Genomic DNA, 16,156 nt, shown 5'->3' with positions numbered 1-16,156 from the left:
ACATTAAGGGGATGAATATCGTTTTCAAAACAAATTTGACATGGTTTTAGAAGCGACTTGAAAAATTGCGTTGCTTAAAATTCTCAAGGTTATGTATTCTGTCAATGGAGCGCAGGAAAACTTTGCTCTTATTTTATGGTTTAATAAGATTCCATTAATAACTTCTTCCACCTTGACAAAAATGGAATGGAGTGTTTCTCTCTGTGCCAAAACTGCCTTATTTTACAACTGAGGGATAATAACTGACTTCTTTTCTGCCATAAACACTGACCTTGTCAGGACCAGTAGTCCTCATGGGGACCAAGAACTGGTCCTAGTGAGGCAGAACCTCAATTCTGAGGTACAGATTAACTGCTGGGTCAATATTTGAATTGTGGGGTTGGGAGTAGGGTTTGGTGTTAACTGGACATTAACTGGTTGTGTGAAGTGTGTGTGTGCGTGTGTGTGTTTGAGTGTACAGAACTCCACACAAATGACTTTTTGAGGAGCTTGAGGAGCTTATTTTCTCGATTAATCGATTAACTGTTTGGTCCATCAAATGTTAAAAAATACTGATCAATGGTCTCAAATGTCTTGTTCTGTCCACAAACCAAAAGGATTCAGATTTCTTAGTCATGTGGAGCAAAGAAACCAGACAATATTCACATTTAAGAAGATAAAAAAATCCCAGAAAGTGGTTTTAATTCTTTAGAAAACCCTCAACCGAATAATCGACGATCAAAATAGTTGGCAAAGGTAAAGATATTTAAGATACAGTGTTGTTGCGTTATCTGCTGACGTCACCTTTAACTTTCACTTTGAGAAGTGAACTGAGAAGTGTTGCTTGAAACCATAACAGTCTCCCTGATCCCTCGCAGTGGGGCCAAAATAAGACACCAGGCAATCTCCCGAGAGTGCTCGGCTGGCATGGTCTGAGTTTCTGGGCCTGCTCAGTGGAAGGAAACTGTCTCTGGCCGCCTGCCCAGCTTTCAACTTGACAGAGACGGATCATATGGATCGCGGTGTTTTCTTTTTCCCTAATTGCCGCACACCAACCCACCAATCCCTCGGACTTAAGATTCCATAACAGAGCAACACATCATTACCGTGGCACTTTTAAATGAAACGTGAAAGCGACTTCACTGATACGAGAGCTGAAGTGTTCGGGCATCGACGTAGTCAAGGCGTGACTCAAAACACGGGATAAAAACAGCGGCTCGCTCGATGTAAACACAATGTAATCTACACCAGACTGGCCAACTGCAGTGTGTCGTGTAAATATATACCGTAGCCCCCGGCCAGGTTGTTTTCAGCTGCTCTGAAGAAGGTTTTTTTATTTTTACTTCTTGGTCTCATTGACCAGGCAGGAGTCCCTTTGGGAGTATGTGTATGTGAGTGCTTTAGCAGCTCCTGTGTTTAATTTGGGGAGGAACAGTGCTCGCTGCATGATTCTGGCTGATTTAATTACATGTACAGAAAAGAAAAAGCGTTATTTGAGAGCAAACATGTCAAAAACAACATAAAGATGAATGTGATTTGTGATTAGCATGAGGAAACAGAATCAACAGATTTCAGTTTTTATCAGTTTTTAACAGATATTTCAAGATTTATTCCCTTTTGTTCCGATGAACAGTTCTTTAACTTAACTTTTCTTGTATATATTATCCAGTATTTTACTTAAATAAGTGATGATGAGGCTGAGTAAGTGACTCTAAATCAGTTGCACGGCGTAACTGCAGCGTTTAAGACTTAACATGACACTAATAGCTTTTAACAACATGTTTTGGCTTTTTTTTTTTTTTCTTCTTCCTGTGGCACAACTATACAGAATGGTTTTCATGGTGTGAAAGTAGGTCTTTCTGTGTCTTGGGGCAAAGGGATAAGTGGTACAGTCTCTCAGGCGTTGCTCTGTTGTAGACTTCACATCCTACAGAGAGCATCTGTGCTGAGTCAGCCCTAATTCTTCCAGAGGTGGCAGACTAATCTCCCAAGTGCCTTCCTCTCTGTCATTGGTCCAAGCATCTGTCATTCATGCCCTACCTTTCCAAATACCCTTTGGATGTAGCGTCCCAGCCCATTTCTTTGATTCACAAGACTTTGTCTGATTACGAGATAATACTGCTTATACCTAAGAGTTATGTAACATAAGTTCTACTCATGCAAGGTTCAGGATAGCTTGTAGGAAGCTGATGTATTAAGTGAGGAATATTCTGTCCGCCAGCTGTGAATAAGGCTGCTTGTCTTAGTTCCAAAGGACTTAACATTGCGGCGATAGAAGTGAGGATCCACTGGAGCGCGTTTGGGTTTGTTTAATTTGATCCTGGCTGACAGACTTTGCCATTAAGGCTCTGTTCTGTGTTTAATTCTGCTACAGGGCTCAGGCTTATGGCTTTAGAGTCCAGGTTATGTTCTGCTTGATGTACATTAAATGGCGACCGTCTTGTGCACCACATTGGGAACGATGTGTGATCGTCGAGGTGAAATTAAAGGCTGTGTCTAACCTCCCTTCCCCCCCCTGTGTTCTTCATCTGCAGATCTACAGTGAGAAGAAGAGCCAGTTTGAAATCAAGAGAAATAATCCCAAGGACTTGGTGGAGAGGGTGGCGAGGGACATCTCCAAACTGCTCAACAGTAAGAGGAAGGCTCTGGAGGTAAGTGGGTGGGGCTTCACATAACTTGTGTACAAACACGCTCTGCACATCATTTAATTTGATTTTCCTTTAACTATTTTAACTTTTATTTACACTGAATTGTACTGAACTCCCTTTCCATGTGGACAAACAATTTGATAAGGCGTGTTCTCAACTTTATTCCTCTTTAAACTTGAACTAATTCTTCTTTATGGTTGGAATCCAACTTTATTTATCCATTCATTTATTCTTTGCACAGCACTAAAGAGTTTTGCTGGAATTGGTTCCGGCCCTGTGCAATCCCCAAAAGGATAAACGGTCGCGATAATGACTGGATAAACTTTTGCATTTGTTGAATACTGGCATGTATTTTTATTTTCAGTATTATTTTGTGTCGTCTGTGAGAAGAGGCATTATCTCAGACGTTATCATTGCGATGTTATGCATTTGGCATTGTAATTATTTCCACTGTTATGCTCAGACAGCCCTGTGATTAGTTAAAAATTTGTTTTGCTCTCACAGCGAGGAGCATCTCGAGACAAAGAGGGGAGGGGGGGAGGCGACAGATGAGTGTAGTGACACGGAGGGAAATGAGATCAGTAAAATACACGATCATTTATGATCATTCTGGAAAAATCCATTTGAAAATCTAAAATCTCCTGTGCAGTAGTCGTTTTTTTTATTTTATTTTTGTTACACAACATGTTGAATAGTTGTAATTCGTAAATTACCAGCTTAGAATTTGTACTTTAAACCTTAATTTGTCCTTGTCTTACCCCACAATGGCTGCACACATCAACACTGATTCTTTTTAATCACTGCGGTTTTCTTCATCTCCTTCTATTATTACTCAGGCATAATTCATCCAGTTTACCCCCTTAAGGCCCTGATATACCTCCGTGCACAAAGCACTACTCACGCGTCAGGGTCCTGTAGTATCTGACGTCACCATCGGGTGGCGGTACAAGTCTGGACGCAGGGAATGTTCTGCTTGGTGAGCATGGCTTAAAGGAATACTTCACCCGATTAGCATTTAGTGACACTTGGTCCTGTTAGCGTAGCTGTTAGCCAAGATGGCGGACAGCTGTTTACATTCTGGGAATGAGGTCCCGTGGGTCTAAAAAGTGCAGAATTAGCGTTGCAGTTTCAAGCCTCGGACCAAGTGTCACTGGTGGGCACGGAACAAAAAAAGAATAAAGTATTTCTTGACTCAGGGGAAACTGAGGTTGGGAAGCACAATTTTTCAAAAATACTAGCATGATGACCACATGATGGTTGTTGGTTGGCGGAACTATACCAGGGCCTTCACCCTAGCCTTGATCGTCTTAACTTAATCCTTAAACCCAACACTTTCCTAACCTGTAACTCTAACCCTAAAACGTAGACTTAGACCTGAAAAAGCTGGACACCACAGACGCACGTGCACACACACTGAAAATGGAAAAGCTCTTTCAAACGCCGAGCCTTCCATTTATATGTGTGTGTGTGTGTAAGAGATTTCATAAGAACGTGGATGTGATATGATTTGAGTGTCATCCATGTGGCACCTCCTTTAGGAGCGCTGCTGTTTGAGGCACTGTCCACTTTTCTTCACCCTGTTTCTGTCCAGATATGGTCACTCAAGGCAAAAGAGTGGGCTTTTTAAAAAAAAAAAACCACAGCTGAAGACTTATAATGGGGCAGAAGTGTCTATCTTTCAAAAGCACAAGGTCTTGCGGGATGAGACAAATTCATTCCGAGGGAGAACTGAAGTTTCTCAAAGGCATGGTTAATTCTGCGGGCTTGGATCTTGAAAGAGAAGAAGGTGTTCTGTGCGTCTCCTGTGGTCATGTGTAGGATTGGATTTGGAAGAGCAGAGCAATGATCCTCCAATCCTCTTTTATTTATTTTTTTTCAGTTCGGGGGGGGGACCAGTTTTTACTGCACCCCCCCCAGCAGCACTTCCACTTCTTTGAACACACACACACACACACACCCTAACCGCCCCACCTTATCCCCCACAGGCGACATTGTCACCTCACATCCTGTCTGGGAGATTCACTCAGGAGGGAGGAAATGAGGTGAAAAAAGAGAGAGGCTGGAATGAGAATGTCTCCCTGGGGCATGGAAAAATCAAGAAAATTATGTTCAGAAATTCATAGATTTAAAAATGAGCAGCAAGCAGGAGGGGAATGAGAGATGGAGCGAGAGTGTGTGTGTGTGTGTGTGTGTGTGTGTGTGGGGGGGGGGTGAGGTTACACAGAGGTAGAGAAAGAGATTTTGGGGTAAAAATCAAAGACAAGAAAGTCAAAGAATAAATCTGCATAAAGGACCGAGCAATGTGAAGTTACTGTATGTTTAAAAATACAAACCTTCACAAAGAAGAAGAATGCAACAGATTAATACATTTCGTTTTGCGCGGTAATTATTATTTTTTTCCACCCGCGAGAACAAAAAAAATTCAAGACTGCAAGTGCAGAAATTCGTGTGGACTTATTATTTATACACGGAGGAAAGTGAAAGCCGTGTCTTAATGCAGTCTGTAGATAAGACGGTCTGAAACTCTGCTCAGCGCCGTGTTGACGGCATTTCATATTCCAGGCTGTTTCTACCCCCCTGTAATGGTTATTTAGTCGCATACGTTCCCTGACACACATTTAAAAGTGCGTGCGTGTGTGTGTGTGTGGATGGGAGCATTGTGTTTGCATTGCAGGAAGAAATTATTCATCCGCAACCTATTAAAATACTGCTCCAGGTGATTTGTTGCTTTGGATTTAGTTGCTTTAGCCTTAATTTCTGAATTAGCAACACATTTGGATGATTTAAATATTGTGTTTATTATGTGGTAAAAGAAAAAAAACAAAAAAAACAAATGTGATAGCCAGGTGTGCATAAGAACCTGCCTTGACAATCAAGAAAGGATGAACATGATACAGACTCTGGTGTGCACCAGTTGGATGGAAAATGCAAAGAGTCTTTGTGTGTCCTGAATTTGTGGAAATTATAATAGTCCACCTTTGCCAGTGCATCTGAAAAGGTATGCAGGTGTAAATATCTAAAAAATATGATTTATATTCAATCATACTTCACACATAAGCTGATTTATTCTCCCTCTCTCTCTCTCTCTCTCTCTCTCAGTCACTTTTTCACTTCATCTCTTCTACTGTCTGTTCTCCCTCTCTCTGCCTCTGGCTTCAGCAATCTTCTGAAACAATGGTCAAAGTCTCCAGTTGGCGCCAAAATTAAAATGTAACACAAACCCTGGTGGGCGACAGGCTTCCATTTTCGCCACTGGACATTTTGACTAAATCTAAATTAGCTTCTGCTAATGTATTACACTTATTTGAATGTATCGTATTTCTGTGTGAATTGAAGCAGACGCCCGGGAAATGTCTGCCCTTGCATCGGCGAGCAGCCGAGTACCGTTTGTGACTCCTGCACACTACATGCACCGGTGTCTGTGTGTGTTTCTTTGTAGTTTGTGTTGAGCAACAGGCTCACACCTGAGCGAGTGTGTGTCTGACAGGCTTTGTAACCAAGAGCAGCCGGAGAGAACACAGCCCTCCGTGTAACCTGTCATGTGTATAAAGCCAAAACGGGTTTGATCGACCTCTCAGACTGATGCGAGCCCGTAGCCCTTTTATACGTGCTCCTCTTTGTGATGCTCCATATGATTACCACGGGAAAAAAAAACTGGGATCAGTTGGGTCCCTCAGAACTGGCTGGGGCTGCACAACATCCTGCTCGCTGTCAGTCAGAGCCAGAGTTGAGCTGTCAGTCAGACTGCCGCTTGGATTTTCTAGCCTCGGGGGCGGAGAAAGGATAAGGCCAGGAACTACAGACAGAGATCATGTTTCATTCCCATCAGCGGCTGCGCAACAAAAACTACCATTGTCGACGCTCTTAGGTTATGATTTCACACAAACTAGTTGAATGGAGGGGGGCCTAAGGTGGGACTAATCCAATTACACAGATCTCAGTACTAGTCCAATACTACTTACAGGCTGAAGGGATGACTGCCTCTGGGCTGCTCTGGGCTTGATGGATACACGCCCAGCGCTCTACTGGGATGGATTCTGAGATGGTTGCAGGGTGAGACCATGGTGATGGAGGACGTGTCCCGACAGTTATTCAGGTCACTGTAGCAGCAGATAAAATTTCAATTGTGTACATAAGCTATAGTTATATAATAGTTCTATTATTAGTTATATAACACCCATGTAACAAATCAACAACCATAACAATTGAATACTTTTACTCTGTATATCTAAATAAAAAAAAAACCTGACTCCATAACCAATGACACAGCTAGAGCTGTATCTACACTCTCAATCTTCAGTTTATTTAAATGTTGCAATAAACAACAAGGCTCCTGTTTGTCCTATACTTAAAACCATCCATTGTGTCAAATATGTGTGAGTTAAAATGTTTCATTAACACAATGTGAAACGTAATTCTTGAGCCAGGAAACACAAAATATCCATTTGTCTTTGAAATTCAGAGGTAAAGTGCAAATGTATAGTGTTCCAGTTGAAAGGGAGCAGCACATTTCAACTTCACTTCAAAATGAACAAAAAGAGTCTCGGCTTTACTGTGTACTGCACCGTGAGGTAATACTAGTACTGTGATTTGACTCCATGCAAATAAATGAATGGATTTGATTTGACAGACAGTAAATGAATAACGTACAGTAGACGTCGGGCTATCAGTTATTAATACAGTATTAATAATCAGTTATTAACCCATTTGTAATGTGAATTTTTTATTGTTTATTATAAGGACATAACAAAATTTTGCTTAAAGGTACACAATAAAATAACAAAAGACTTAAACACTTAAATAAGACACAACGAAATGTAAAACTACTTCTTCTTTGTTGTACCTTTACCTTTACTGTCTTTGCTGCTGTAATCAAAGCTGTTTTGATTGTGTGGCGTGTGAACTGAGGACGATGACAGTGGACAGTGGACAGTGGGTGGGGTCAATTCTTTGACAGATGATGGAGATGTGCTATGACTCTGCCGTCATGGTAAGTGGACTTGTCAAAGACTGCATTAGAGTTGAGACGGGAAAAGTGTGCTTGACAGAATGAATCAATCATATTCTCATTTCTCCTCCTGACCATGGAAACCAAGAGGACACCGCCGGGTCAGGGATGGGGAGTGGTGGGTTCGCTCCTAATCATCCGCTATCGCGTTACATCTCTTAATAATTCACTAAGACACCGCGATGGCTGCTGAACACAGTGTGAGTGCACGTGTTGGCACAGGTGTGAACGTTTTTTGAATGGTTAAACTTAACAACCTGTTCACACTGAGCTGATGGTGACTGTACAGATTTTTACACATGCAATTAGAGCTGACATTGAACACTTATCGCATGGTAGCAGCAGGTTATGGAGTCAGGCACCTGTTCGTTTTCAGTATGACAGCTTTATGTGACAGACAACACAGATACTTCTTTACTCTGCATATCTGTAGGCCACACCGGCAGTAACACAAAAAAAAAACACACACTCCAGTGACACAGCTAGAGCTTTATCGACACAATCTTCAGTTTATTTAGACGTAGCAGTCATTCCCAGTTGGAATGGTATAATTGAAAAGATAATGATGCTCTGACATGGCATTATTTCAATACAGAGTAACAACCATGAGGTCATTATAGGTCATATATTCAGGCTGTGTTATGTGTTGTTGAGTCAAAGTAATGATTCATTTTTCAGCAGTGCTATAAAGTTGCAATAATTGTGCAAAAGTTACAAAATAGCCAAAAGTCTTTCTGTTCTTTTTGTTCATAAAAACGAACTCTGAACTATTTTCAAATTTAACAAATTCAACCCATTTTTTTTCATCAGATTGCCTATAGGTTGTGCTGAAAAAAGGATATAAGATATATATATAAGATACTCTATATTGCACGTTCTTATAACCTCTGTATATACTGTAGGTTTTAACATAGTAATGGAAAGAAGCAGCCAAAATGCTCTGTGTTAAAGGTTAAATACATAATAGACAAACTGGAGAATAGGCATCTTTATTTTCTAACTGTAAGAAATCAATCATGACAAAAAGAAGGTGAAACGCCTCTTTTTTTTATCAGGATTAGGTGCAGTGTTTACATATTTGAATAACTAACTGCATTTGCTCATTTTGAATGAAAAACTGTAGCTCAGACACATATTTGTTAATGGTGAAGTAAAAAGCAGCAGCAGCAGCAGCAACAACAACAACAGCGGCGACGACAAATCAACAGTTTAATTATTGTTTCCGTTGTAACATTGGGAGCATAACCACCTCCTTATAGTTTGTAGTTGATGACTTGAGTCGTCGTGCCAGTGAGTCCTCAGACGCCTCGGTGACTTGGTTTAATTGAAAAGGCATGCGGCACAAATAACCAATTTATATCAGCTAAATTTATCCTTCAGTCTTTTAAAGGGCCACCAGCCCCAAAAGCAAGGCTTCCACCTATCGCACCACTGTGAAGCTGGTGTGTGTGTGTGTGTGTGTGAAGTCAGAGCTGTCACTCTCCATCGGCTCTCACTGAGTGAACCAGAGCTGGAGGATTATTCAAGTGAAGCTCTCCTTTGTCTGATTATGATCTGGTTATTGATTTCAATAAAGCTGCTGCTGATTCATTGAAGTCAGTTATGAAGTCTTATTCTGTGTTTTATGTTGCCTGCAGAGCAGTAAATCGATGCATTTTTCTTTTCTTCTAAATTACAATTTCTAATTCACTCGAAACACTTGAATTCGAAGTTTTTTGTTCATTTCCATCAGCAGCAGCTAGTGTGACAGCAGCTGGTGTGCCTGCAATAAATTACACCACTGGCAGCAAGTGATTACGTCTCTCCTGTTGGCGTGAAGTAATGACAAATGAAGGAGCCGTCTCCCACTTTCAGGAGGAGAGAGAATTCCCGACAACCCCACTCCCCTTACCTCTTATTCAGGAGCAACAGGAGATGTATGAAAATATGTACAGCAGCAACCATAAGCATTTATACTGTTACTGCTATACCAATTCTGGGTGGATGAGTGTGCTTCCTTGTCAGGAACAAAAGTATCCACACCGACATACATATGTCTCCTTTTCATCTCAACGCATTTCCACTTCTTCTCCTCTGCTCCTGTCATTTTTGAGCGAGGTTTTGAGGCTTTTAGTTCCGGTAATTTGTGACACTAGCGTTTGAAGTGCTATATGAGCTGTGTTATTCTGTGGGTGGTCGCGGAGGGCGGGCAACAGTCCAAAAACACCAAAACGTAAACAGTGTGTAGCCTGTAAATTAAACTGTATTTTCAGTGTAACCATCTTATTTTAATCTCTATTCTGGACATTAAAAAAAAAAAAAACACTTTTTATTGGTGTCAAACAGCACAGGTTTCCAAAAGCACAAGGCAACAAAAGATACAAAATTACAAAAAAAAGGTCAAAAGGCCATGAGTAACTCATCTTTAGATAAGGGGAAGAATTCTTACTTTACAGGAAGCAGACTATGAAACGAGAGGTATTTCAAAATAAAACGGCAAACAGGACACAAGAATATATTGTAACAGGATCTTACATACACAACATAAAATGAATGAAACACTTCAATTTCAATAAAAATGTTGCATGATTACAAAGCATGCACATTTATGAAGGAGTATTAGGGCCAGCCAAAAAAAAAATCCGGCACAAGGGGAAAAAGCAGGCAAAAAAAATAATAACATAAAGCCTATTCTGGCTTTTTTTTGCATGCCTTTTTTTTTTTCTTGCACTGGATTTTTTTTTTTTTTTTCTTGTGCCAAATTTTTATTTATTTTATTTTTTGACTGATTTTTTTTTTCTTGTGCGGATTTTAAATTTTTTGCCTGACTTTTTCCCTTGTGCTGAATTTTTATTTTGTTTATTTTGACTTTTTTTTTTTTTTTTTTTTTTTTGCTGGCCGTAATACTCTTTCGCACACATTAACTCTGCCTCCTCTAGTCCATCGTTTTCCTCATGCCGCTGGTTAACGCTCAACCTTGCTCTTATTGTAGCATAAAAACTTGATCCACCTACTTACCATTAACCTCCCCGAGGCACAGCCTGCCACTCAGTAATAGCGTTCGCCCCTCAGTATAGCTTGTGTTAATTTAGAAAGCTTAATGAATTACAAGGGCTTTATAATGAGTGTGTCTGAGCAGTGTGGGGAGGTCAGATGGTTTGTATAACTAATGAGCCCAGTCATCAGTCAGAGCTTTCACATGTTCAAGACACTTTGTGTATGCAGTTGTGGCCGCTATAACCACCACACAGTGTAACCACAGCCCTCCCACCACTGCAATAAAGTGGGGGGGGAAAAAAAAACTAAATTAAAGAGGAGTCTTTAACAAAGTAATTTGGTTTTCCATTTCCTGTAGACCTTTGGAGATGCAGCTGTAACTCTCAGGTCCCATCGGGGAAGAACAGGCGAAGTAGGCCGAGCTCTACTTAGGTAAAAATAGAAGAGGAAACTTAAAAACTTGGCAAACACACACACAATGTCACGTTTTTGTCAATGTGCTTTGGAGAGCGTTCGTTAGGCGTTCAAGGCAATTTGGATATCATATTTTTTTACTATATTTATCACTTTAGATTGAGTGATTAATTGCTCGGTCTGTGGAAAATCTTGATTGAACACTGAATTAATGATGTTCCCAAATGTCTTGTCCACAAACCTTAATTATTCACCTTTCCTGATTATATGGAGCAAAGAAACAAGAAAACATTTACATTCAGTCTTAATTATTTAAAAAAAAAACACTCAAACTGATTGATCAAATATGTTGATCTATTAATGCTTCCAGATAACCTATCACACTGAGAGTAAATTGATTCTTGCACACGTTTTTCATTTGAAATGAGAGACATCCACAACATCATTACTGTTGTTATTGTAAAACCTTTACTGCTCTTTTGTGAGCCTTTAATAAGACACTGTGGTGTCCTCAGTCTATGCTGATATTAATCATCACGGTTTAGCTGACATTTGCTCATCGGCGCTAAACACTAAGTGCAGCTAAAGAGTAATGGGAATGAGTTACGAGCTAAACTCTGAAGAGCCTGACTTGATGATGCAAGCTTAACAAATGAAGTTGATAGATACAGTAAATAAGAACTTTAGAAGAAATGTATTTATTTATTTAAGGCAAACAAATTTAAAAGTCTGTATTGGTGTGACAAAACATGCAGGGTAAACACATTAGGCAAGTAACATAATTTACACCTTTTCACCTTAATATTATTATTATTACACTTAATATTTCCATTAAAAGCAGGTGGCATTAGTCCAGGCCTACCCTGTATTTACGAAGTAAGTTCAACAATTAAATATGATTCATTCTTATTTGGGACAACAAGGTTTCTGACAATCCATCAATCAGCTATTGACATATCTCTGTTTAGACCAGACGTCTGGAAATGTGTGCCAGCATGCACCCCAACACAGAGGAAGCAAAATGGAACTCAGCCGTAATTCGTGTGATTATTTATACCTGTGGTTTTCCTCCTGTTACCTGTCAGGAATGCGTTCGGTGAACAGAAATTCTGACGTGGGATTCAAATATTTATGTCCTGCAACGGAATTTGACACATATTGACATTGTCGCTGTGGACAAAGATCGTTTCTACATCATCGTCTGTTTTTGCTGTGAACTGCACACACACACACACACACACAGAATAATAGACAAGAGCACGACGGGCAGTATGGCCTCTAATCTAATGGTGCGGGTGCCAAAATAAGGAGCAGGATATTCTGCAATGCAGACGTCGCTCGCAATAGAGATGGAAATCAAGTAGACACTGTAACACAGACAGGGATGCACGCGCACATATGCTTACACACACACACACAAAATCATATATCCCCTCCCATAATCTCCGCCCCAATCCCCAATCCCCTGGCTCCTGTCAGTCAGATCTATGAACTTCCATTAGCAACCATCTGTTACAACCTGCAGCAAAATTATCACACACACACACACACACTTACCTCGTGCAACACACAGCTAACTTCTATAAGATTGCAGACATTTTGCCGAAGCATCGTTTAACCTTCAGAGGAGAAGTCACCCGTACACACCTGCGATAGCATCACTGCACTGCTGCCCACTGTAGATGCGTCAGAAGGTCAGCATCACTGGCACACACACACACACACAAACAGTGGGAGGTCAAAATACACGCACACGCACATACAGCGTTGTGTTGTGCTGTAAAAGCAGAGTGTTGATATCTGTTTATACTATTGGGTCATTCTATCACTCCCACTGATAAAGGTCACAACATCCCACCCACTGCTCCTTGGCAGTGTTTCACATTAGACAAAATGTCAGAACCTGATCTGCGTCGCGGCGGTACGCTGCCTCCGGCGTTTTGCCTCACGTCTTCAATGCACACATTTATTCTAGCTCTGAATGTACAATTCTCAGCTCCATTTGAATGTTCTGATTTCTCCCCCCACCCTCAACAAATGTCAGCGTACAGCAGAAGATTTGTATTCTTTGCCATGTTTCTGCCTGACGCAAAATAATTCATTTGAGTGACAATATGGCTTCCAGGCAGGAAGTGTGCGTGTGGAAGTGTGTGTGTGTGTGTGTGTGTGTGTGTGTGTGTGTGTTTTGGGGGTATTATCCAACTTGTTCTTGAAAGGACAAAACGCTCTCTGTGTTTAAGCAACTCGTTCACGTGGCAATAGCATCTGCTTCACTCCTTCATTTCCCTGTCAGCGAGAGACAAATGAATAGAAATGACTGCTTTGTGCTTTTATGCAGCGCGCTCTCTCCAAGCTGCATAAAACATATATTTCTAGTCTCCTATTTTGCGATTTTGTATCTGCAGAGAGGGGAGCGAAACGCGGCGACGGAGACCCTCGAATCACTTATTGCCGTTCTGAAACGCAGACTTTTTCAGAATTCCAATTGCGAGGCGGTGCTCTTGTCTCTCTTTGTTGTTTTCTTCCACAGAGGGCACAACTGAAAGATCGCCTTTATGGAAGGGGCTTTTGAAAAGCGCAACGGGAATCCAACGGGAAATAAATCATACACATTTGTGCGGTAAAACAAAATGAAATAAGCGCCATGTGTGAAATAGTGTCTTCTTACAATTGAAAATTGGGTAAACTGGCACAATTTGGATGTTTACACAAAGTTAGACCTTTGTGAAGAATGTACTTTATTATCAGTGTTAGTATGATGTTATTTTCTTTATTATTACTGATCTAAATCGGTCAAAATCCCCCAGGCGTACACCCTGTCACATCACTCTGCCTCCACCCCCTCTCTGTCCCAGTGTTTTTACCACTGCTCACACTTATCAGCATCATCATCTTGGACGCCATATAACAAAATGGTTCCCATGGGAGCGAGTTGTCTCTGACGCCACAGAAACTCATTCACTCTAAATCAATCCAGTACTAAATGTTTCGTCTTTGTAAAAAAAAAAAAAACACAACTGATCGCGAGTCAAATAGGTGTCAGTGGTGACGTGGTCATATCCATAGCCTGGCTCTGACCCAGAGAAAGCTGCGCTTTAATTCCAGTGTGATTGAGAGGGGGGGGTTCTGCTTGAGTAAATCCCCCACTATTTCATCCCCCTGTGGAATGGACAAGACAAATAATGGGCTTGTGTCCTGAAAAGGTGTTGTTGCTTCCTGACGGACCATTGATTCAACCAACAGAGGCTGTGTGGGTCTCTTACGTAACTCCATACACACAAACACACACCATCACGCGCTAAACCCCAGCTTTATGTGAATCTTAATAAAGTTATTTTGTGTTATTTTACTGCAGAGCACACTAAGATCTGAGTTGATGTTTTTTATGCATTTCATCAATTATGCACATGAGAAACCAGGTGAAAAGGACGAAGGATGAAAAATGTAAACGATACCCTTTTGTCCTGTAATCTATAGTTTACATTTCACAGCTGTTGTCAGTCAGAAACACTCCAATAACAATCCGGATTATTACAGCTTACAGATAAAATTAAAATTAGTTTTTTAAGTATAAAAATATGTTATTTAAATTAAAGTGTATACACATATATTAATAATAATTGTTTTTGAAGATTGTACTGTATATATACAGTATATATGTATATATACTGTATATATACATATAATAATACTTTTTGAAGATTGTACTGTATATATCTACACATTATATATATATATATATATATATATATATATATACACACATATAATAATTATTATTTTTGAAGATTGTTATTTTCTCAGTGATAACCTCCTTGAGTGAGGCTACTGTCATCAACATACTGTCACTTAAAGCCTATAGAATGTTGCATATAGTAAATTAGTAAAAACTATTATTTGGCCAGCAGAAGTCTATATTTGTCATACCTTAATTAATAATAATAATAATAATAATAATAATAATAATAATAAATGAGCTCTTCTTGTTGAAGACTGATACTGTTGAGAACATGTTGATATAAGCACAACATTAATACAAATACAACAATCAAAAGGCACTAAATCTTACTTGAATAGCCAATACTAATTTGCCAGTGATGACCAGTGATGTTTGTGGAAAAAACCGAGAGTTACGAATACATTTATTCTTTGCACAGCTAACAGAACTGAAGCTCTTGAGCTCAAACACATTACCGTGATCCAAGAGATCAACTTCACTGCGCCGCCGCTGTTTTTACAGAACAGCTCAATTTCACCAGGAGAGCGGCGTCTTATTATATGTGTGATGGAGAACTGCAAAGATCCCCTTGCCAGCAGGTGCCTTCACCCGCACTGTTTTATAATTCCGCCGCGTGCGACTGTTGGAAATGAAAAGTTTGACTTTATGCGAAAGACAAAAGGGGATGAGCTTGAAAGGATATGAGAGGTCATGCAGCTTATTGCTCACAGGGAGAATGGCGTTAGTTTTCTTTCAGCCTCGTCTGCTGTTGACTCTGTTTAAAAATTCTCATCATGGTTAATGTACACAATCCCCACCACTCGTCTCCACAGAGAGAGGACACTCAAGCAGAGAGGCCAAGGGAATCAGAGGTCGGCTTCCCTTTATTTTGCACTTCCATCAGAGCAAGCAGTTAATCTTTGCTCTGCCCCAGCTTATCTGGGTGTCTGCCACCCTGGCCCTGCCCAGGGAGAAAGGCATCACATGCTTCAGCCCTCTCTCCTCCTCTTTCCTCCCCTCGCCTTCCCCTGAGCTCAGTTCTCCTTGGCTGACTGGAGGAGGTGGCTGCAGATTGAATTATTCTCTCTTCCATTTCTTGCAAGTTTGCATTCATTTGCACTCTCCTGTCACTTCTCCTCTGTTGTGTTTGTTTCTTAAGTGGAAGCCATTCAGACTCTGTCTCGGCTTGTTGCATCAGCTCATATCACTTGTGGCATTGGCCTGAAATAATGTTTATGGAGGGGGGGGCGAATAAAACAGTAGGTTTTTATTGGGGTTCATGTGCATTTGCAAAGGTAAAGTCTTCCTGCTGGCTCTGTCGTACACGTGTGTGTGTGAGGAGACTTTTAAATTCACCGTTTTATGAAAAACTACAGATTATTCCGTGCGCTGACTAAATCTGTTGATTATTAT

General features: G+C 40.5%; 1 protein-coding gene across 3 annotated transcripts in view; it reads left to right on the top strand.

Annotated features, from left to right (window-relative positions):
- cacna2d2a (calcium channel, voltage-dependent, alpha 2/delta subunit 2a) overlaps positions 1 to 16,156 on the top strand; it is a 141,283-nt gene that overhangs the window by 37,155 nt on the left and 87,972 nt on the right. For all 3 annotated transcript variants that reach the window (XM_044024962.1, XM_044024961.1, XM_044024960.1), the window contains exon 3: positions 2,514 to 2,630. In XM_044024962.1, the coding sequence (XP_043880897.1) occupies positions 2,514 to 2,630 (117 nt within the window). The remainder of the gene's footprint in view (positions 1 to 2,513; positions 2,631 to 16,156) is intronic.

The sequence above is a fragment of the Solea senegalensis genome, linkage group LG4 (genome assembly GCF_019176455.1).
Source record: "Solea senegalensis isolate Sse05_10M linkage group LG4, IFAPA_SoseM_1, whole genome shotgun sequence".
Taxonomy (NCBI): Eukaryota; Metazoa; Chordata; class Actinopteri; order Pleuronectiformes; family Soleidae; genus Solea; species Solea senegalensis.
The sequence above is the reverse complement of the archived record's forward strand: the minus strand, read 5'-3'. Positions and strand labels throughout refer to the sequence as shown.